Consider the following 23,527-nt stretch of genomic DNA (forward strand, 5'->3'; position numbering starts at 1 on the left):
AGGGGCTTCGTGCACACAGAGAGACTGCAACTGCAACCAGCTTTGTCCTGACTGGAGTCTGAAACGCTCCTCTTGCCTTCTCTGTCTCACCAGTCAGGATCCTGGATCCCTGTCCCGCTTCACCGTCACAGACCTGGTCCCGGACCTGCAGCACATTCTCTTCTGGATGTCCAACTCCATCGAGCTCCTGTACTTTATCCAACAGAAATCCCCCACCTACATCCAGAGCCTGGAGGAGGAGCTGGATGTCAAGGGTAGGACTCCTGCTTCTTTATACCGATATGCCTCCCCAATACAAAACGTCCCCAGCCGTATGCCCACTGTGCGACATGTCAGGCAAAGGGGGCACTGTAGCACCAAGCTGGTTTGCTGGTGTTTTCCTCCCTTGCTGCTCCAGCAAGGTACTTCCATCCTGACTTCCGAGACCACCATGTTGCCTCCTTATCCCAGATATGCCCTTCGATAGTATTGGGGTTTGTGGAAAGTAAGGGAACTTCACCCACAGTGCTCATGACCCCACCAGCTCTCTGGGACGTCTCCTGAGCAGGTTCTTGAAGGATAAACTGTGGTGCCTTTTGTGGCACGTCCGCTGGAGATTGAGCCAAGGCAGCCATAGCACGTGGACACTTGAATGTCCTGCTGGGATCTGCTCACTCTGCTCCCCATTACTCAATCCTGAGGGCAGAATTGCTTACCTGTGAAACTGCAGGTGCAAAGGTAAAAAAGGAGGCTGGATTGAAGTCAGTCTTAAAATCAGGGCTTTTGTGTGTCTCAAGAGTCCCTTTTAAACAGACGTGAAAAGGAGGTTATTCTTCGAATGCTTGTTCATGTCCATTCCAATCAGGGGTGTGTGTGGGCACGGCAACTGGAAGATTTTCCCCCTAGCAGCATCCATCGGGTTGGCCTGGGCACCCCCGGGAGTCACGCCTTCATGGCGCTCAATATAGAGCCCTGCCGACCCGCCAGCCCCTTCTTACCGCCGGTGATGGTTAGCTGGAACATCCCATAGGTCTTGCCTTGGCAAGCGCCTTTGCAGTGTCCATTGTATATAGTTGTTTACTTCTTAGTATAGTTAGTATTAGTAGTTAGTTAGTGTTAAGCAAGTGCCTTTCCCAACTGGCTCGAAAACAAAGTCCCCCCCCATTGTGTAGAGTCAAAACTGAACTCTTTCCTGGGATTTTGGTTTATTAATGAGATGATAAAACTCAGATCAAACTTTCTCCCAGGTTTAGCTGCTCCCAGGGTTCCTCCCTCAGGATTGCTCAGCTCACGCCCTAGATCCTCTTTCACTGGAGGACTACTCCCTTCTCCCTTATATCTTCATGGGGTATCAAGCCACCTGCCTTTGAGTCCAGGGAACTCACTTGGCCCTACTGGGTTTCAGCCACCTTGTCAGAAGGGGCTTGCGCAATGATGAGCTCTTGCATGTAGCCTTTTGAAGCCATGAATGGATATGATTTTGGGGCATGGATCCCATTGCAACCAAGGGGTCACCATGACTTCTGTCACCAAGAATGGACTGGTATCTATGTGTTGATACCTGAGGTAGGTAACAAGGTCCTTTCCCTGAACCCTTAGTCCTGGCCACTGAGATAAGAGGAAAGGGATGCAAGATCAGTAAGGAGGAGGCTCTGGGAGTATTCTGCAGGCCGCCCAGTCCTCCAGGCCACAGTTGGAAACCCCTGCCTGGCTGCCAGCCCTTGCTCTGCATTCTGCAGCCTCACCTCTCACTCCAGCCTGTGAAGTGAATCCATTAGATCGCAGACCAGACCGGCTACCTGGTTAGCAGTGTTGCTCAGTATTACCGGTGCCTCTGGAAGCACCACTAGCCCTCAGGGCTGCTAAGCTAAGTCCTCCAGCCCTGTGAACACTTGGGAGGGAAATAATCCCCCTTATCAAATGAGTGGTGACAGCTTGCAGCCGCAGGGAGTCTAATACAGTGAGGGGATTAGCCGGGCTTCACTCTCAGCATGGCCTCATTTTCTCATTCCCCTCGGAGGGAGAGGGAGCAAAGCACTCAAGAGCCAAACCAGCTGAGTGCTGGATGCTCTCCATGTCCTATGCTATCTTGGTTCCCATGCTGATACAAGATGTAAAGACCAATGTGTGGGTGGGAGGGTGGGACAGCGGGTGCATTCTTAATCAGTGAGCGCTCTAAAAAATGTGCTTGTAGGCTATAAATACTGCAGCCCTCACAAAGTGCAGGGCGCACATGAGCAGCTGCTGGGAAAGTGAGATGATAAACCCCAGGAGTTGGGGTTCAGTTCATCCATTGCAGGGCTCAGTACGATGTCAAGAGAGGATCCTGAAACTAATTAGGTCTTTATCTTTTCCTTGAATCTTTCTCTGGGTTTTCTTGCGGCCTGGTGGCTTCCCCACCATCGGTCTGAGTATGCCCACCCCTGCTGTTCCTCACTGTTTGGATAAGGGCTTCCCAGTTGTCCCAAACTATTTTCTTTTCGTTTCTCACCATTGTTGAGTCTGTGTTAATTTAAAGGGAGATTTGTCAAAAGCACTCAGTGTCGGCCCAACTCTGCTCCCACTGCTGTCAATGGCAAAGCTCCCACAGACTGCAATGGGAGAGAGCTAGGCCAGTGGCTCTGAACCTTTCCAGACTACTGTCCTCCTGTCAGGAGTCTGATTTGTCTTGCGTACCCCCAAGTTTCACCTCACTTAAAAACTACTTGCTTAGAAAAATCAGACATAAAAATACAAAAGTGTCACAGCCCGCTAGTACGGAACAATTGCTGACTTCCTCATTTTTACCATACAATTATAAAATAAATCAATTGGAATATAAATATTGTACTTATACTTCAGTGTACAATATACAGAGCAGTATAAACAAGTCATTGTCTGTATGAAATTTAGTTTGTACTGACTTTGCTAGAGCTTTTTATGTAGCCCGTTGTAAAACTAGGCAAATATCTAGATGAGTTGATGTACCCCCTGGAAGACCTCTGCGTACCCCCAGGGATACACGTACCCTGGTTGAGAACCACTGAGCTAGGCTAACACAGAGTGATTTTGAAAATCCCACCCTTGCTCTCCTTCCTCATTTATTACGGGCCCCATTTTGTCTCTAGTACCCTCCCCCCCAACACACACGCAGAACACAGGGCATGGGCACAGACGCTGTCCCCCTGGGTAGATTTGTAAAAGTCTCTCTCTCCATTTTTGCAGCCCTTATTAGTAGTCGGCCATTCCTAAAGGTCTCTCTTTTCTTCTTTGCTCACCACTCCACTTTCCCATCACAATACAGTCGATGTCATTTTGTATCCTTCTCTTTGAACAACCCTGTATGAAGCCTCGCTGGAACTGCAGTCTTTTTCTTCTTAATTGTGGTGTTTTTTAGGGTGACTAGCTGCTGTCTGCATTGCTGGGTTTCAATACTTCCTTCGACTGGGCCTTACTCGCTGGGGTGAGATGGTGGCTTCACTGAAGTCAATGGCAAAACTCTCATTGACTTCAGTGGGGCCAGTATTTCACCCTATTTCATTTCTCACAGTGTGCGTTCCTGAATCCCAGTCATGCCCGTGTACAGCTGCGTTCTGTGAATCCAGTCCTTACTATTCTGAATTCAAGAAGCTTCCTTATTATTCTCACAGTCGTGATCAGTTTCTCCCTGTTGGTAAAACGCAGATTTAGGATGGCTTCTCTTCCAGTTGGAATCTCCACTTATTGGGTCATAAGGTTGCCTTTACATCACTAAGGGAAATCTTTGATCATTCCTGGATCCAACACAGGCAGGGATTGTTGGGAAGGCTTCATGCTGATTGAGAAAAGGCAGAGAGAGCACTTTGGGCAGAAAGACTGGATCGTTCTGAAACCGAAGATGAAGGATAAGCATATGAATGCACAGAAGTGTCCGGGCACAAATGCCGGGGTCGGGCTGGCTGAAAACCACGAACGCTTTTCACAAAACATCTTGCAAAAAATTTGTCCCTGTTTTTTGACAAAAGAAATTGGAAATTCAATTTTTTTCAGCCAGTTCTATCCAGGAACATGGGAAACAACCAAGTGCTAGAAGTATTACTAAGTGGTGTCAGTTATGGTGTAGCTGGCAAAACCCACCCCCTACTGGATGAGTCTCATAACTGGAGTATTACTATGGATAAGTGCAGTCTACAGAGATGAGAGAGATGGGTGATGCTCAGCTTGCAGGGGACTATCGATAGAGAGATGTGAAATATATTTACAGTGCCAGCAAGCTTACAAGGAATGAAAAGTCAAGGAAGATGACGGTGGGCATTTGCTGCTGATCACTAGGACTGGAGGAGAGTGAGAGAAAAACCTCCTGGGCCAAATCTCCAGCACTCAGAACCCTAGGTCATTGTGCTTAGGTGGATGATAATTACCCAGATACATGCTGGGTAACATGCACAGAGAATTCTGCTTAAATTGGCCATGGGCAGATCCAAGCAGGCTCTCCTTGCAGCAGCTAATCCAATGTTCTGTGACTCTCTGTCCTTCTGTTCTATAGCACCAGCCCCTCCCTCTGCTGCTCCCTAGTGTCAGATCTTCTCCTTCCTTTGCTGGCATTTAGTAGCTGAAGGGTCTCTGAGATGAACACCTGCCTGCGTTCCTCTCTCATATCCCCGGAGGGATTCTGGGACATTTGTCTTCCCTGGCTGGTAGCGTTTGCTCCCTCCTGGGCTGTAATCGGTGGGAACAGCTAGATTTGGGTTGCTGTCTAGAGAGAGGGTTCTTTAAATAGGTCTGTTCCCTTAGTGGGAATGGTCTCTGGGAAAGTGAAGTCCATGGCATGTGCAAGAGTGAAGGCAGCAAGCATGCAAGTGAAGGCGCATTCTGGGTTTGTGGGGTGAGCGACATTTGCTTAAAACTCCAGGGCATTGTAAGGGAGAGAGATTTACCCCCTGCCCATTCCAGGCCTTACTTCAGCAAAGCACTTAAGTGAGTGTTTAAGTCCAGCCCTGTTCAGCAAAGCACTTAGGCACATGCTTAACTTTCAGCACGTTCTTAAGCCCCATTGACATCAATGGAACTTATGCCTGTGGCTAAATTTAAGGAGGTGTTTAAGTGAATTGAGCTGGATGGCTGAAGTGGGGCCATCCTGACTCGACGGGCTGATGCTCAGCCGGGAGGGTGGGGGAGGGAGCAGCGTAGTGTCATATAAATACATCTTGTGCCTGGGCAGGTTTTGGTGAATGAGGAGGGATAGAAATAACATAAACAAGAGGGTGAGGGAAAGGTTAAAATCAGTATTTTGGCCTCTTGACATCCCTCAGGAAATATCTGTGGGAAGATTTTTAAAAATAAAAAAGACGTAGCCTGAGAATAAGTGAAATACTTTTGATTTTCAAAGTCTAGCCGGTACATTGGAGCGCACTGAACCCACAGGCTGGCAAACGAAAAGGAGAGGTTTTTTTCCTACACCTTTTCCCTTCCCGTTCATTGCTATCTAGACCAGGGGCCAGGACCGCCCCCCTTTCCCAGATTGCTCCATGGGGGGAGAGTTTTGTGAGAGATGGGGGGATTCCAGGTATGCAGAAGGATGAGAAACCCTGGGCTGGCCCCCATCTTTCTACATGTGAGGGTGTTTCTCCTGGCACATGTTTTTAACACCTTTTCCACTCAGGTGATATGAAATAGTCTGAGGAAAGCATTGTACCCCTGGGAAATGCAGGTGTTTAGACCTTGCTGTATGAGCAATTCTGTCCTATAATTAGAGCAGATTGAATAGTTTAAAAAAACCGCAAAACAAACAAAACCCAACAACCCTGATTTGGGTATATTTTTGTGACTAAAAGCCCCATGTTCAGTTCACAGCTTTGTGGGGACATACCATCCATGCATCTCTGGATGACCTGGTATTCATGAAGCCGTGTGCCAATCCCAGAAGCTTCATGAATCGTAGCACTAATTAATATTTGCCTGAAAACTTGTGCCAGAAAATGTGTTACTTCTTTTTTGTTACTCTCCTGATCCCATGTGACTTAGATGACCGGTCAGGCAATACAAATAATGGCTACAGAGTAGTCAAAGCAAACCGTTTGTGAACCAGCCCATAGGCTGAACATTATTTGTTGAAACTGTTTGGTGAATACTTACAAATAGATTCACAGAAATCAGCACCAGGGCCCAACTGGATCACTTACCGAACCCGGGGCTGGCTTCCTATTGAATATTATTCCCACAAAGCTTTGGACCACAGCTGAGCAACTTGAGGACAGCTTGGGTGACAGTCGCTCAGGACCAGATGTATTACTGGGGACTTCCTTAAAGAGATCACACAATACTGAGTACTTTCAGGACCTCACGGAATCCATAGTCTACACATGGGTCCCAGGAAGAGCTATCCCTTGTGTCTCCATACCCCTCTCTGCAGTCACCCCCACCTCTCGGCATGTGATCAGAAATATTCATAACATGGACTGGCTAGGTTTGGCTGTGCTCCTTATTTTCCGGTTTGAAATCCTGCACTGGCAGATTCCCTAGCACCTTGCCTTTCAATTTAAATTGCCTGAGACAGATGAGCACCAAGGTTTCCTTCTGCATCGTCAATGTTATTTTTCATGTCAGATTTGAAAATCTTATTATGGCCATGTTTTTAAATTGACTTTTCACTTCAGAAACTTGGGTTCGCATCAACCTCGGGTCACATGTGAAATGAGTTTGAGTGGTGTCAGCCAGCTCCGGAGTAGGTATTTGCCAGCCTTTATAGAGTCCAGAGTGATTAGCAGTCTCAGTTCCAAATAGATCAGGATTAAAATAGCAGGTCGGGACTAAGGTTTCTTGGCACAGCAGTGAGGGGTCCTGCTATTGGAATAGCAAGTGGGGCTGCAGACCAGGATTCAGGTGCATTAAGCAGCGCTGTATGTGGAAGTTTACAATGCTCCTGCCTTCATTACACATGGGTTGATTCAGTCTTATTAGCCCCTCACTTTCCTGAGCCTTAAAAATTCACCAATTTACCTCCCTGAACTGCCGCAAAAGTGTGTGTGGCTGAAAAGTCCTTCACTCACCATCTGCAAATGGGACTTGGGGAATGGTCAGGTGGATGATGTCATGGAATTTCCCTCTTTCTGATTCCACATCAAAGGAACGTGGGGGTGGGGCTAGTTTGGCAAAGCTATCGCGACCTTCTCTTCTGTTCCAAAGGCAACGTTTTCTGACAAGCTGCATTTGGAAAGCGCTTCATCCAGCTGCACAAATGTTCAGCATATGGGGCTGGCGGGGCTGCAAATCTGGACTGAAATCGAAGCATTGCTAGAAGAAAAATGTTAGTCTGTAGGGGAAATATTACCCCTCCCCTCCCCAACCTATCAGCGCCCAGAAATACAACATATATGTGTTTAACAGCCACTGCTATGGCAACCCCATGTTTTATTAGATCTGGATTTCTGTACACCCTCCCTGCTCACAATGCACCAAGGAAAGTGAGGTGCAGTTTCACGTCTTTAAGGGAGAGCCAGGAAAAGGCACCAGCAGACTGCAGGGTTGGAGTTTTCGATTCCTGACACGACATCCTGTAATGGCTCCCCAGCCACTGTGGAAAGGGAAGGCACCAGTATGAATTTATATTGTCTCCAGTGCAGTGTCCTTTGGAGACTGACTAAGGGGCAGGCGGATCCTGGCAAAGATGATACAATGAGAGAAGAAAAGGGAGAACCAGCTGAGTTCTCCTGTATTGGAGTGAATTCAGGGGGTTGCAGTCACGGCCCTGGAGACTGCTGCCATCAATTCAAGCTCGGGATAAACAGGAGGGGTTCAGCTGGGCAATGGAAGTGTGTCTGCTCTGCATTCTGATCTGGAGTGGACCATCTCTGCTAGGGAACAGGAGCTCTGTCTTGCGCATTCATCCTCAGGCCTTTTGCTGTGACTGCCAGCACTGGTGACAGTGTCAATGTGCTTTTTGTGATGTGGGTATCTGTCCACTAAAATGAGAGCACCATACGCACCAAATGGCCTCAGATGGGAATGGCTTCTCTTTCTAAACCTCTGTCTTAAAAGAGCCATCTTGAGCTGTCCAGCTTCTCAAAGTCAAGCCAGATAAATGCGCCTCCAGCTTTAATTTCACTAGTGCAATGGGGACATCAAGTGGCCAGGTAAAGTAGTGCACGTTGTGCATACTTGTGAATGTCCCAAGGATGCATCTGCTACCTGATTTTTTTTCCATTTGAGAGTGATTGTAAGAAATAACGTAGGCATCAGTTCTCCTCCATGCCAGCTCCTCTACCACTCTTTGAAATAGTCCTCACTGTTGGGAGCCTTCGCGAGACAGCAGTGTAAGTTATGCCGCCCAGTAGGGAACTATTGCTGCTACAACACTGTTTGATTTGCTCAAGGGCACACAATGAGTCAGTGGAAGAGCTAGAAATAGAATCCAAAACTTCTGGCTCCCAATCCCACCCTGTAACCACTAGCCATGCTGCCTTTCCAGTAACAAACCCATGGCAGTTCGGTGTATGTCAGTAGACTTTGCATAATGAAATACAGCATCACAAGTTGACCCTCAGAGAGACAATTCGTCTAGTAAACTAACAGACCCGGTTTGGAGCCCTTTGCTCTGATGCGTTCCATTGCTGTCTTTGTCCTTTAGGTTCTAAGGAGTCTCTGTTCTCTTCAACCATCACAGCCAGCGAGGAAGCCATGACAGTCCTAGAGGAAGTGATCATGTATACTTTTCAGCAGTGTGTCTACTATATCTCCAAGGTATGTGCACCCCCAACACCTCCCCCTCTCTCCCGCTAATGCACAGCCTAATCCAGAGGGCTGCCAAGGGCGAAGAGGAGCTTTGTGTTGATGGTGTCTTACTGAAAATCAAAGGGGGATGACGGGAGAGGGAGGGGAGAAGTCTCCCAACTGAGCACCCGTGCCTGAAATTGCCCTCCCTCTCCATCCTGTCCTGGGACAGGAGGTTCTTCTTTCTGCTGAGTTCTAACAGATATACTGGTTCCTGCAAGCCTCCTCTGTATTAAAAAACGCTGGTCTCTAGGATGCAGTGCAAGAAGTGCTGGTGCCAGGGGATTTGACTTTCCCTAACGTTCCTGAGTCACTGAAGAAGGTCAGAAATGACTTTTTGAGGGGTCAGAAATGATCAAACAGGTTGATTTTTTTTAAAAACCACATAGATGTTTTTGGATGGCCCAAGTTATTTAGCTGTTATTTTTTTCTATTACAGTGCTCAGCCAGGCTCAAGGCCCCATTGGGCAAGGCATAGCACAAACATGTAGTAAGAAAGAGAGACCCTGCCCCAAAGAACTTGCAGTCTAAATAGGTAAGACAGACACAGAGCAGTAGACTCGGACTTAGGGGCCGGGGTGAAATTCCCAGCTCAGCCATAGGCTTGCGGCCTGACCTTAGTTGAGGCATTTGATGTACCCTGTAAAATGAGGAGGATACGTTCCTAGCTCTCAGGTGGGTGTGAGGATAAAATCCATTAAGGATTATGAGCTGCTTGGATGCTGTTTACTAACATGAGCCCCCCCATTACCATAGTATGTGAGCGCCTCATGATCTTTGAAAGATGCTACGCTGTATAAGAATCTAGATAGCAAACTGGGCGAGTTTCAATATAATCACCCTAGCAGATGATTGGCAGGGGGGAGAGCTGCATGTCGGATACCTTGAACTGATCGCAGTGAATTTCTGGCAGGTGAGAGGTCCCTGAAGAATTAACAGTAACACTGTCTCCTAGGGAGGCATTTGCTCATTACGGTGTCCCCATTCGTGAATGGCTTAGCTAAGGCTGCACAGTCACTTTCACGACCAACCCTTATTCTCCCTCACGCCTCCTTGTAACTTTTGGATTCATTTTCCTCTGGGCTCAAGTGTCCCAGTGATGGTCAGAGCCCGAGGAGAGTGTGAAATTACGATGGAACAGTTCTCTGCATGGCTAGCGACTTGGAAACAAGGGACCAGGCCACAGGAAGCCAGGAGGAAATGAGTGGCCCACAGATCAGTAGGAAGAGTTGTTGGGATAGTGCGTCCAGCTCTCCTCAGTTTGTTTGTGATTTACGGTACAGTAATAGCCCTGGGTATAATGAATTGATTCATGTACATGATGGAAATATTCCTTCTGGACTCGCTCCGTTGGGCCCCTGGAGTGAAATTTTATTGCGAGTGCTCATTACATAGCGCTGAACAGTGTGTGCAGTGTGGGCCCAGAGAAAGGCTGCTTGTGTCTGCAGGGTGGGGACTTGTTTCCATTGAAAAAGAAGTTAAACTCGACTGATGATGCTGCCTTTCCACCAGCTCCCCCTGCCAGGTCTGGTGATTACAGACTTGGCCTCTCGCTGGGAAATGGACTATTTTTCTTCTTGATTCTATTTGTAGCTCTTTTTTTCCCCTCTGTGGAAAGATTGTTCCACTATTCCAGCAGCCTCTCCCCCTCTCTGATTGGTTGATGCTTATCCTGTCTCATTTGCATACCTAGCAAAAGCTCTGATTGGACACTGCTTTTCAACCTTTCTCATTTACACAAAGGAAAGTGTCTCTAATTGGACACTGCTTTTGTCTTCTGCCTTTTTTTCATAGCATGTGTATTAGATCTTCAGTTACCATGTGGGTGCATAGAACGGGCACATTCCTTTCACTTAATATCTACAGTAGTTTGTATCTCACATTCCGTTTGTTCCCCAAAACAGACCGAGACCAACTGACCACCATGTATGGTGTGAAATTATTGCTTAGGGACAGGGCTGAGCAAGCTTGCAGGTCACAAGGAGTTAGTCCGTGAGGGGGCAAGAAATATGCCCTTCCTTGTTTGAGAACAGCAGGGCTTGAGCTGGTTATGGGATCATGGAAACGAGAGATTCAGAAGACCTGTTTAGGTCACCATCTGGCCAATGCAGAATTGCTTCCCACAGTAAATCTCCAGCGCTTTGAATCCTGGACTTGTGTATTTCTTGTCTCCTCCCTCTCCAGTCTCTGTATGTATCTCTACCTGCACTCCTGGAGTGTAACCCCTTCCAGAGTGAGGGCCAGGAAGGTTGGCGGGCATCATCCCAGTTGCCTGAAGAAATACGCAGAGTCGTGTTGATCTACCAGGCTACGCTGGACCTGCTCCACCAGTATGAAGTGCACCCTGAAATAGCCTCCCAGATGTTTGCCTACCTCTTCTTCTTCTCCAACACTCTGCTCTTCAACCAGCTCATGGACAAAGGCGAGTGACCTTGGGACCAGGGAGTGAGACATTTGTGGGAGGGGCAGGCGTTCCCAAAGACTGGCCTTGTCTGCTTTGAAGACCTCTTTGTGTTTATTCATTAACTAAAGGAACAGACTTAAAATGCCCCAGTATTGCAGCCAGCCAGGCTATGAGATGAGGATCGGCCAAATGTGGGGAGAGATTTTACAGCATCTGTTGGGATGTTTTAGGATGTGAGGGGCTTGGACACACCTGGAATTCTGCATTCAGCAAAGGAGTCTTGCTGCCCTGTTACCTAAACTCGTGTTAGGCTATTGAGCCCCCGTGCGTAATTCATCAGTATGGCCCCACTGCCAGGGAGAGACCCCCCCCAGACTGGTACTGACAGCAAAGCAGCCAACTTGTTTCCTACAGGGGATAAGGATGCTTTAGAACTTGACTTAAACTACTGAGTCCTTTGTTTAACTGGTGTCATCAGAGAGGTGGTTAGGAATAAGTGTCACTTTCAATCATTCAGAGCCCTGCTTCAGCGCTAAGACTGGGGTGGGGGTGTGAGAGAGAGCGGGGGGGGGGGCAGGACTCTGCCGGGCGAGTACCAATTAAACCTATGGGAGCTAGAGTCTGGGTGAGGGGTGGGGCTCAGCTACACCCAGAAATGAGGTCTTTGTGACTTCACTTCCTTGACTCTGATGGACTCCCTGGATCGCAGCCTGTGCGCTCTGCTCACTAGGTGTATAGTTGGCTCAGATAACAGCTTAACTCGGGTTTTAGCTTCTGCTCCCTTGGCTTGACTCTGCCTTTATGTTTGCTGTCTTGCCCGAGTCTGCTGCCTTTATCGATAACGCTCCATTAACCCCTTCTTAATGCCTTGGATGTTCACTGTGATACCATTGTTCATGGGGATGTGTTCAGGGGTGAAAGTAACTTAAAGACTTACCGATACGCCGGAGTCGTAGGGGGCGGAGCCTCAACCAGAAGGGGCGTGGCCTCCACTGGAAGAGGCTGTCCTTTAAATCCCCAGGCCCTTTAAATCTGGGCTCTGCTGCAGTAGTGGTGCCTGGAGCCCCTGGCCCTTTAAATCACCGCCGGAGCCCCGCCGCTGCTACCGCAGAGCTCCAGCAGTGGGGCTTGGGTGGCGATTTAAAGGGCCACTGCCAGGAGTCCCAGGCCCTTTAAATTGCTGATCTGGGGGAGCCAACCCAGTACACTGTACCAGACCGTACCGGCTTACTTTCACCTCTGGATGTGTTCAGCCTTTGTTAGCTCTCCCCCCAAATTAACACATCACCCCTCTAATCGCTTGCGCTGGGGTTGGGATAAGGTCTGCCATTTTGACGCCGAGCGGAGGACAGGCCATAGGCTGTTAGTGGAGTTTGTTCCCCAGCACTGCCTGATTGCTATGCATAATAAAACATTGCATCCTGCTTCTTAATTGAGGCGAAAATCTGCTCATTAATTAATCCTAATTACCGCAGAATTCCAGTTGAACTACAGAGCATGTGATACCTGTATAAACTCCAGCAGCACCTCCTTACCGACAGGTGTATTGCAGCTAATACCATATGAGTTAATAGGAGTTGGGTGCTTAAAGAATTAACCTAATTTTGCCACTCAGCCCTGTCAGGCCTCTGTCCCTCTTCCTGCCCAGCTCCACCCCACTTAAAAACAGAGTCTCTGTGGTGAGCCGCAGGCTCTGCCAGCGCTGCTCCCTCCGCCCTGTCTGATGGTCCACTAAGCAAGAACAAAAAGGGGAAGGGAAACTGTGTGCTCCAGTGTGGGCTGTCCGTCCCTTCGCAGTGCCAGCGAGTATGTTGTTGAGCCACAGCCATGACTGCCCCTGGATTTAGAGCTTTGTCATTGTTGTTGTTTCAAATATAAGGTAACTTTAGAAGGTACCAGGGTGTCAGTTCTGGAGCTTGGACTCCTCCATTTGGCCCTGATTCACCAAAGGACTTGCTTAACTTTAAGCATGCCAGTGTTCCTATACCTGTTCTGCGAGACACGTAGTTAAGTCATAGAATATCAGGGTTGGAAGGGACCTCAGGAGGTCATCTAGTCCAACCCTCTGCTCAAAGCAGGGCCAATCCCCAGACAGGTTTTTACCCCAGTTCCCTAAATAGCCCCCTCAAGGATTGAACTCACAACCTTGGGTTTAGCAGGCTAATGCTCAAACCACTGAGCTATCCCATTAAATGCCATGCAAGTAACTTATCTTGCAAGGTTTTATCCAACTTTTAAGACTTTTTTGCCAGTTTGAATGGTGGGGATTTCCCGAGAGCTGCTGTTTTCATAGACTCTTGGATGCATCAGACCTGCAGACAGAAAACCATCCCCCATCCAGTATTGGACTGGACCTGCAACCAAACCCACGCTAACTGCAAGCTGCTTGGGGCAGTGCCTAGGATGGCAAGTAACGCCTGGTCTAAGATTGCGGCCCCAGGTGCCACCACAACACAGATAATAAAAGCCTCTCTGAGCTGGGCTAAGGCAAGGGAGCTCCGTAGCGACCCAAAAATAACAACAATATAAAATTACCACGGCACACATCAAATGGATTAAAAACTGACTAACTGATAGATCTCAAAATGTAATGGTAAACAGGGAATCATCATCAAGTGAGTGTGTTTCCAGTGGGGTCCTGCAGGGATCGGTTCTTGGCCCTGCGCTATTTAACATTTTTATCAGTCGCCTGGAGGAAATCATAAATCACTGATAAGATTTATAGATGACACAAAAATTGAGGGAGTGGTCACCGATACAGAGTGATCTAGATTGCTTGGTGAACTGGGCATAAATGTAAATGTCTACATCTAGGAACAAAGCATGTTGGCCATACTTACAGGAAGCAGTGACTGAAACAGATTAGGGGTTGTAGGGGATAATCAGCTGAACACAAGCTCCCACTCTGACACTGTGGCCAAAAGGCTAACGGTGACCCTGGGATGCATAAACAGGGAACTCTCGAGTAGAAGTAGAGAAGTTATTTTATTTCTGTATTTGGCATCATAGGCGCCAACTTCCCCTCTGCCCCGTGGGTCCTCGATCCCCTCTCCCATGGCCCCTGCCCCACCCTCGCCCCGCCCCAATTCCACCCCCTTCCCCCAAGTCCCCGCCCCTGCCCCGCCTCTTCTCCAACTCCTCCCCCGGGTGCACCGCGTCCCCGCTCCTCCCCCTCCCTCCTGAAAAGTCCTAAGCGCTGCCAAACAGCTGTTAGGCGGCGGCCGGGAAGCGCTGGGAGAGAGGGAGAGTAGTGGGGACGCGGAGCGCTCGGGAGGGGGAGAGCGGGAGGAGGCGAGGCGGGGACAGGGGGAGCTTGGCTGCCGGTGGGTGTGGAGCACCCACTAATTTTTCCCGTGGGTGCTCCAGCCCCGCAGCACCCACGGAGTCAGCACCCATGTTTGGTGTGATCGCTACTAGAATACTGTGTCCAGTTCTTGTGCCCATGATTCAAGAAGGATGTTGATAAATTGAAGAGGGGTCAGAAGAAAGCCACTAGAATGATTAATGGATTAAAAAAACCTGCCTTATAGTGCTGCCTATCAAGCGCTCAATCTATTTAGCTTAACAAAGAGAAGGTTAAGAGGTGACTTGCTCACAAATCTGCCCGGGGAACAAATATTTAAGAGCGGGCTCTTCAGTCTGGCAGAGAAAGGTCTAACACAATCCAACGGCTGGACAGTGAAGCTAGACAAATTCTGACTAGAAATAAGTTGCAAATTTTTGACAGTGACGGTAACTAACCACTGGAACAATTTACTCAGGGTCGATTTTAAAATCCAGATGGGATGTTTTTCTAACAGACCTGCTCTAGGAATTATTTTAGGGATGTTCCCTGGCTGTGTTATCATAGACTATCAGGGTTGGAAGGGACCTCAGGAGGTCATCTAGTCCAACCCCCTGCTCAAAGCAGGACCAATCCCCAAATGGCCGCTTCAAGGATTGAATTTACAATCCTGGGTTTAGCAGGCCAATGCTCAAACCACTGAGCTATCCTGTCATCATGCAGGAGGTCAGGCTATATGAGCACAGTGGTCCCTTCTGGCCTTGGCATTTCTGAATCTCACCCGCTAGTGAGGCTGGCAGGGCCCAGCGTGTGGGTCCTGCGCGAGGTGGTTTGCTGCAGGATGCGCACGGAACCTTTCGCGCTAGAACAGTGAATGGTGAGCCCCGAGTCTGAGGTCTGTCCACCAGAGTTATGTTTTCCATGCAGCCTTCGGCATCGCTGGAAGAGCAGTTAGTTTTGTGTCCATGCAGCGGGGTTGCAGTATAGGGCACACGGTCCAGTGAGGTGATAGAATTAGGACCTTGATAAGGCTAAATTAGCCCTAGGTCCAACAAACTAGAGCCCTCTGCTATAGCATGGCGTCTCTCTGGTTTAATCAGCATGGGCCCCATCCTGCTCCCAGTGAAGTCCCTGGCAAAGTGGCTATGGACCCTCTGGTACAGGATCAGGCCCAACACCTACAGCAGAAATGGGCTCTACACCCAGATCAAACTTCCTCCCAGCCTGCAGGGCTCAAATCTGGTGTCGGGGCAGAGATGTGAGGGGAGGGTCAGATTCTGGATCACAGTTCGGGGCGTGCGGGAGGGGGCTCAGTAGCTCCTAGTGTGGAGGGTGGTGGATGCTGGAGCAGCCCAGCCCTGTTGGATCAGAGTCTCCTGCCGCTGTTGGTTCTTCCTTTTAACCGGCGCACCAGCTCCTCTCCCCCCCACCCCATTTCCATGGGTCCACAGGCTGAGGCTTGGCTAGCTGCCTATCAAGGACAGCATTAGCTTTCAAATGTTGGTCTCCGGAGTTGATTTCCTGCACGTGGGAGCTGATTAGAGCAGATTTGAGTGTGAAATCCTGCTGTCCCCTGGGACAGCTGGCTCCTCGCCGGGGCCATGCTGTGTGCCATGCTCTTGTGTTCTCGGAGCTGGGCCTGGCCTCAGGGCCCCAGATCCCCGGGGGAAGGGAAGTGCTGGGTCACCCCCATGCGGGATCATGGGGGGAAGGCGGAAGAGCCCAGCCTTCATTAGAAACTGGATCTGAGCACTGACATTGTGCATCTCTCGCAATAAAACCCCAGGGTCAGCCACTGCCGTTTCTGCTGCCCCAGTTCTGTGGCCTGGCTTTACCTGGGTGCAGCTAAGGAAAGTCTGGGGAGATGAGGCGTCTGGCTGACAGCAAGCTCAGGTCAGTCATTATCCGATGGCTGACGCGGAGACATCCCCCGTGCCCGCACTGCGTGGGGAGACGAGGACACGGGCTGTGTGGAGAGCTGCCTGCCGTGCACAGTCCAAGTGGGTGAATCGGTTTCTGGATGCAGGAGCATGTGGAGGTGGAGTCCTCCTCGTGGACAATACAGGAGCTCTGGGATAGCCTCCTGGGTGCTCTGCAGAGACTCTGTGGCTGGGGAAGGCAGAGGCTGCAGATTAGGAGAAGTTTGTTTAAATGGTAGCTTGAAAAAAGTGTTTCCTCCCTTCACCACAGCCCCAGGTTTTGCTCGTAGGAGACTTCTACAACTGGACATTTATCTGTATCCATCTGAAATGTGCTGTATGCAGCTAGCCCCTGGCGTGCGGCAGGATGCCCAGCCGCTTCAGAAATGTTACACACAGCACAACTGAAATGCAGCCACCTCTGGGGAGAAGGCTGGCAGCTAACCTCCACATAGCACCCTGTACAACACTATGGGGGCACCAAGGCACTCTGGCTAAGGCACTTACGAAGGATGCCCTGGGGTCTCTAGTGTCCACACAGAGCAGATGGAATCTCACTTCTTGTGGCCAACGTTTTGCTGTGCCCAGTACGTGCTGGCGTCTGTCAGAGCAGGGTGAGCGTGTGCAGCTAGGTGAAGTCAGGCACTGTAGCACCCAATATGCAGGCTCTGGCTGGAGGGGGCTGCTTTCTGCCAGCCAAGTGACTGGGCTGGCTGACTTCTCCTTGGCTCAGCCTGTTGGTGGGCTGGACAGAGCAATCTTTGACCCTGACAGCCGATTGCCTTCATGCTGTATCTGTGCCAGGGAGTGGGGTCGGCAGGTGTCTTCTCAAGCCTGTAGCTGTCTGTATTGTGGTGGGGCCAGGCGCCTACTGCAAGTCAAGTTAAAGCAGCGCTGTGTGTGGCTGTTCATTCTCTCTTCCCCGCCCTGTCCACAGGCTCCGCCTTGGGCTGCTTCCACTGGTTGAAAGGAGTGAGGATCCGCGCCAGCCTGCGGCTCCTCCTGGAGTGGATGCGGGGCGTGGGCTTCGGGCACCTGGCCGAGCAGTTCTTCAGCAAGCTCTCCAGCGTGGCTCACCTGCTGGCCATGCCGAGCTCCCAGCTGGCGCAGGTGAGACGTGCATGGGCTTCTTGGCCCAGGGTATGGATGGCCTTTGGGGACCAGACCCTCAAAGGCCTGTAGCCACCTAAATCCCATTGAATCCAATCAGATCCCTTGGAGGGTCTGGGCCTGCAAGTGGCAGGAGACTCTTGTGAGCATCATGGATGGGGACGTTTGGGAGGGCCAGTTATTAGATGGGGCTCCCCAAGCCGGGGCTCCCCACGCTAACTGAGGGGTCATCTCCCCAAGGCAGGGAGCCCGAAGGAGCACAGTCTCTTTCGTATGCAGCTTCCCTCCCTTTTCCCGTTAGAAGCATCATGGGACATCAAAGGCCTGCCCATCAGAGCAGAGGGTGTGGGGGAATCAATGCCATTTCCCCGACACTGGGCCAAGATGGAAGATCCCTGAGGTAGGAGTGGAAGGCAGGGTTCCATCAGACACACGAAATCCCAGAGACTCGGGTCCGTTTTGTGTGCTGGGTGAATCTGATCCATCCCTCAGAATGTGATGTCGCTCTCGGGCCAGGCTTTCAAACGCTGCCCCAGAGCATGCCCATGCCTACTGGCTCTGCATGCCGAACTGGGACAGCCAGCTTGGCATATGGGGACTAAGGGGCCGATTTACGGGAATGTATTTGCTTAAAATATCCAGGCTATTTTCCAAAGCCAAACCTTGGGGGCACATCCTCTCGACCAACATCTGTGCCCATTTTGGTAGGAAGCAGCAGCATGAGGCTGACTGATGGAAGCAGGTAGCATTTCAGGCTTTCTGTGTCTTACATCCTGTCCTTGGCTTCAGTAGGCAGCTCACGTATTGGAAGTAGCAGCGACGCAAATGCCCAGCTGAGCATCAGTGGTGCCCTGCCGCTGTGCCTTCACTCCTGGGCTCTCTAGACCCCTTAGCATGCCGCTCACTTGCTGAAGAGCCATGCTGAGCTCATTCCCCGTTGATCAGACTGCTTCACTCCCTGCCATCTTCCCTGTGCGCCGTCCTGAGGCCTTCACCCCAGCTCTCTCTTGCTTGCTCAGATGACCTGGCCATTGCTGAGAGCCGAGTTCCCCACCCTGAGTCCTGCTCAGCTCCATCACATCCTGACTCAGTACCAGGCAGCGTCCGATGTGGGGTGTGTCGCGGCCTGGCAGCTCTGGCAGGAGGACAGCCCTGCAGCCTTCAGGACAGGTGAGCGCACAGCGCTGGGGCGGCTGCGTTGCACTGATAGGGGTGTGATCTGTGCCCTCAGTAGCACTTGGGGTGTCCTGACTCTGGGTTGAGCCACTCCGATGCACTTCTGTGTATGCCAGGCCATGGGTGGGGGAGCTAACAATGGGGTGGAATCACAGTCTTCCCCGACAGATACAGGGGACACGTGACTCGCCCGGTGGGTGAATGTTGGCTGTTCCCCGTGCTATCAATGCCATTAGCTATGGTATTTATATCCCCGCCTTACCATAGAGCCGAGCACCTTGCAGGCTTTAACGTTCTGACAGTACTCACCCACATTGACCAGACAAGGCTCAGAGTGACTTTGACTCACCTGGGACAAGCAGTGGAGCAGGGCATTGCACCCAGCTCTCTGAAGTCCCAGGCTGGCACCCTAACCACTAGACCATCCTTCCTCCACTAGCATGTACCCAGACATACTGGGCTGTGACATGGGAGGGGCTAAAGTGTGGGAAGACTCAGCACTTTTCCCCGCCCCAGGGCCCAGCAGCATGATCTTGGCTACTGGAGAAGAGAGAGATCAGGACACGGTGAAGTGGGTGGAAACCGATCAAGGAGTGCAAGAGACTGGATTCCGGCTCTTCTAGCAATAGTTACAGGGACTTGGGGGGGATAGAGCCCAGAGCGGTGGATCTGAGAAGCTGCGGAGCCCTTTTCTAAATGACACAGGGAGGGAAGGGGATAAAGGTTCTGAACAACCCATTTGAGAGTTTGGAACAAGCAAGGGGCATGACCCAGGGGAGCTAAGCAGAGCGAAGGCATTACCTAGCGCCCTCTGGAGGCCAGTTGTGTGGGGTTGTGACCTAGAGGATGCTGGATGCAAAGACTTGGCTTGCAGGACCTGGGGAAGAGCAATGGCTCCACAGTCCGGGAGCAGGCCTGGGGCTCAGGTGAGTCACATATCAGCACCAGCTTCCCGCTGTGTTTTGCAGACGAAGTGCTGGAGTCCTTTGATAACCACCCGCCCATCGTCCTGCCAAGTGGAGGATTTAAGGTGGACTTGGAGGTGGAGACGCTGGACGATAATGTGTACCGGCATCTCCTGTACATCCGTCACTTCCTGTGGAGTCTGCGGAGCAAGAGCCCCCACGCAAGTGACTTGCCAGAGTCTGAGCCCCTGAAGGTAGCAATCACTGACCAAGGGAGAGCATTGTCCCTGCCAGCCCTCTCTGAGGGACATCATAGATCCCCAGCCATCCTGCACAGATCTGCCACGATCTCACCTTCACCTCTGAGTCCCATGCTCTACCTGCCAGACCATACTGCCCCCAGCTGCTCCCTCCGCTTCGATCCACGCCGCCCCTGCCGCGCCCTCTGCTTCGCGCTGCTCCCTCCGCTTCGATCCATGCTGGTCCCTGCTGCTCCCTCCGCTTCGATCCACGCCGCCCCTGCCGCTCCCTCTGCTTCGCGCTGCTCCCTCCGCTTCGATCCATGCTGGCCCCTGCTGCTCCCTCTGCTTTGATCCACGCCGCCCCTGCTGCTCCCTCCGCTTCGATCCATGCTGGCCCCTGCTGCTCCCTCCGCTTCGATCCATGCCGCCCCTGCTGCTCCCTCCGCTTCGATCCACGCCGCCCCTGCCGCTCCTTCTGCTTTGCGCTGCTCCCTCCGCTTCGATCCACGCCGCCCCTGCTGCTCCCTCCGCTTCGCGCTGCTCCCTCTGCTTCGATCCACGCTGGCCCCTGCTGCTCCCTCCGCTTCGATCCACGCCGGCCCCCGCTGCTCCCTCCACTTCGATCCACGCCGGCCCCTGCTGCTCCCGCTGCTTTGATCCACGCCGCCCCCGTTCCCTCCGCTTCGATCCATGCTGCTCCCTGCTGTTCCCTCCGCTTTGATCCACGCCGCTCCCCGCTGCTCCCTCCGCTTTGATCCACGCCGCCCCCCCCATTCCCTCCGCTTCGATCCACGCCGCTCCTTGCTGCTCCCTTCGCTTTTATCCTATTAGCCAGGAGTTACTGATTCACACTTTCCATATTCCCATCACGGCTTGCTGTAGATGAGCCCAGCAAACATGCCCCTGCTCTCTCTCTAGGTTTCCTGGGCAGTGGCTGACATTGCCACATTGGCCTCTGCCGCTCCCCGGGACTCGTTAGTCCAGTCCATTTAGCTTAGACTTTATTGGGGCAAGTGGCACCGTTTTCATATAATTGACGAGTTAGAGGGAGGTGCTGGTATCCAGGAGCATTAGGCAAGATGTGACCACTAGAGGGAGGTGCAATGAAATCCAGGGAAGATTCAGCCAGAAGATACACCAGGTGAATCTCTCTGTGCTGCTTTCCTTTCCTGTAGGATGTGAATGTGCTACATTGGAATGGAGAATTTCACAGGTTTCTCCCATCCCCCACCGCTGGCCCTGCTGGGAATTGTACTTCCCAGCAGCCTGCGCTGTGCATTCGCCAATGACTAGAACAGTGGTTCTCAGCGAGGGGCCTGGGGCCCCCTTAGGGGCCCCGAGCAGGTTTCAGGGGGTCCGCCAAGCAGGGCCAGAATTAGACTCGCTGGGGCCCAGGGCAGAAAGCAGAAGCCCCACCACCCGGGGCTGAAGCTGAAGGCTGAGCAATGCAGCTTTGTGGGGGCCCCTGTGGCATGGGGCTGCTTGCTACCCCCTAATGCCAGCCCTGGCTTTTGTATGCAGAAAAGCAGTTGTGGCCCAGGTGGGTCGTGGAGTTTTTATTGCATGCTGTGGGGGCCTTAGAACAAAAAAGGGTTGAGACCCCTCTGGGCTAGAGCACGCATCAGCAAACTCAGTGCCCGTGACCAGGGTGGAGCTCTGGTTCCCTGCAGCTGCCCTGCCATGGGTTTGTGTCTGCCATGTCTGCTGCAGTTCTTCCTGAGGTATTTAGCCTAATCTCCCACCGGCGTCTGCTTTGGGAGGGAAGCGCATGCTGACTGTACCAGGGTAAAGGAGCCCTCTGCTGCCCTGCTGCATTATTTGCCAGGTGGCTGTTGGGCCCTAGAGCCTGACCATGAAGAGCGGAAGGGGGGGAGACCCTCTCTTCACAGGCCAAGCCCAGGAGGAAGCCTGCGTTAGTGCGTGGCTGGGATATTCTAACCACGGCCCCAGTTCTGCAGGCCCTGTGACCTTCTGCGACCGCCAGACTTCACGGGCTGTGCGCCTTTGGGAGTTTACTGGAGCTGTGGCTGCCTTGTGGGCTGCAGAGGCTGGGAAGCCCTAGTGAGCTGATATCTCAAAGGAGAGGAACCTGCCCGCTGCTGGGCGGGATTAGCACCGCTAATCCCCTTGCCTGGAGGAGGGAGGGGAGGTGCAGAGAAAGTACACTGTTAGCAAGGAGGGGGAGGGAAGTTCCAGTTTGCAATGCGGCCTTTCCCTCATCTGTGCCCTTCCTGTCTCGCCCCCGTAGAAGTGGGGAGTACGGGGTGGCTCTGGGCTCCAGGGAATGCCCCTCCCCCTCCAAGGGGTGTAAGCAGCCTGGCCCGCTCTCCTATCCACACGCAGGCATTTGTGGGGTTACTGTTAATTAGCGAAGGTGTGTAAAGTTCCCCTGCGGTGCGACCATAGACAGGCTGTCTTTACCTGTGGGCGGGGCATGCTGTGGTCAGGACAGGAGATGGGGACTCAGAAACTTTGGGGTCTCTGCCCAGGTCATTTCCCCTCTCTGGGCTTTGCTTCCCCGTGCTGACTAATGGGGCTAACAGCACTGCCCCAGCCCCCAGGAGGGGTCACACTGCTGCACATTTGCCCCATGTTCAAGCTCTTTGGCAGAAGTGCCAAATACTCCCGAGTTACTCCTTCACCTCCCTGCCCCCAGTGGAGGCCAGATACCAAGGTGGGGGTAGCCTAGATAGAGGGGGCCAGGCTAATGCTCAGTATTTTTCTCTCTTTAAAGAAAGAAGTGCCCACCAGCCAAAACGTCCCCGAGGTGCCCGAGAACGCACTCACCTTGCCAGCCCTAGGGAATTCCTTTGGCCAGTCGGATTACAGACGCCCAGGAAGCTGTGCTGAAGCAGAGGCTGCTGGGAGCCCTCCGCTCCCCACAGATATGAGCAGATCCCCCAGAGACTATTACACAAGTGAGACACAGCTCCAAGAAAAACTCAAGCATCTGCAACCACACAGCAGCCTGGGGAAAACCCCCCTCTCCAAGGCCAGCGTGTTGCCAGTGGATCCCTCCTGCTTACTGACCCCTCCCAATACGCCTCTGAACTTTGACCCTGGAAGCCCGGAATCCCCTCAGAGCACCAGCTGTGGGAAAGTCATCCAGGACCCCAGGAAGGATGGACTCAATGGCACCAAAGCCACCACCCCTGAAGGTACCGAGAACCTTTCCTGCCCTCAAATCCCCAGAGCTCACGCGTGTTAGGCTCTGTCAGTTCCCCTAGGAACTGCTTCCTGTAGGGAACACAACAAGTCTGCACCCCAGGAGGACAGACTGGGGTCAGGCAAGCATGGCACCAGGAGGATAGAGCATAATCCAGCACCACTGGTTCTCCACGGCCTGGCCTCTTTGCTTCTTGCCACAGGGGAAGGCTTCATGGCTTAACCATCAGCAAGGCGACGATTTTGTCATGCAAATGGTTAGTCAATTTCACAGCCAAGGTATGTGGAAAAAAAAACCATTGTCACGGAAGGGTCACGGCCCAGGGGCGGGAGGGGTTGGAGAGTGAGCCCCACACCAGCAGCTTCTGTCCCGCGGGGCTGGGTCCAGCTCCCTGCTTCAGTCAGAGAAACCCCGTGTGCTTGGTGGCACCACCAATCAGATTTGGCTCATCCGCCCCTCTGTCTCCACCTCTGGCGGGGCGGCCGGCCAAACCAGAATTGTACTGCGACCCTGTGAGTCGCAATGGCTGGAGTGGGGCCCAGAGGAGCCGCGGCTGCAGGGGTCACAGACTGCATGAAAATTCACAATTACCACCAGCAGCGTGACCTCTGCGCCG

At 51.9% G+C, this 23,527-nt stretch overlaps 1 protein-coding gene across 1 annotated transcript in view; it reads left to right on the forward strand.

Moving 5' to 3' along the window:
- Positions 1 to 23,527, forward strand: part of RADIL (Rap associating with DIL domain) — a 61,839-nt gene that overhangs the window by 32,676 nt on the left and 5,636 nt on the right. Inside the window, exons 5-11 of the mRNA XM_065412253.1 lie at positions 94 to 254; positions 8,564 to 8,676; positions 10,891 to 11,128; positions 17,250 to 17,422; positions 18,442 to 18,592; positions 19,567 to 19,757; positions 22,480 to 22,903. Of these exons, the coding sequence (XP_065268325.1) occupies positions 94 to 254; positions 8,564 to 8,676; positions 10,891 to 11,128; positions 17,250 to 17,422; positions 18,442 to 18,592; positions 19,567 to 19,757; positions 22,480 to 22,903 (1,451 nt within the window). The remainder of the gene's footprint in view (positions 1 to 93; positions 255 to 8,563; positions 8,677 to 10,890; positions 11,129 to 17,249; positions 17,423 to 18,441; positions 18,593 to 19,566; positions 19,758 to 22,479; positions 22,904 to 23,527) is intronic.

The sequence above is a fragment of the Emys orbicularis genome, chromosome 10, assembly GCF_028017835.1.
Source record: "Emys orbicularis isolate rEmyOrb1 chromosome 10, rEmyOrb1.hap1, whole genome shotgun sequence".
NCBI lineage: Eukaryota > Metazoa > Chordata > Testudines > Emydidae > Emys > Emys orbicularis.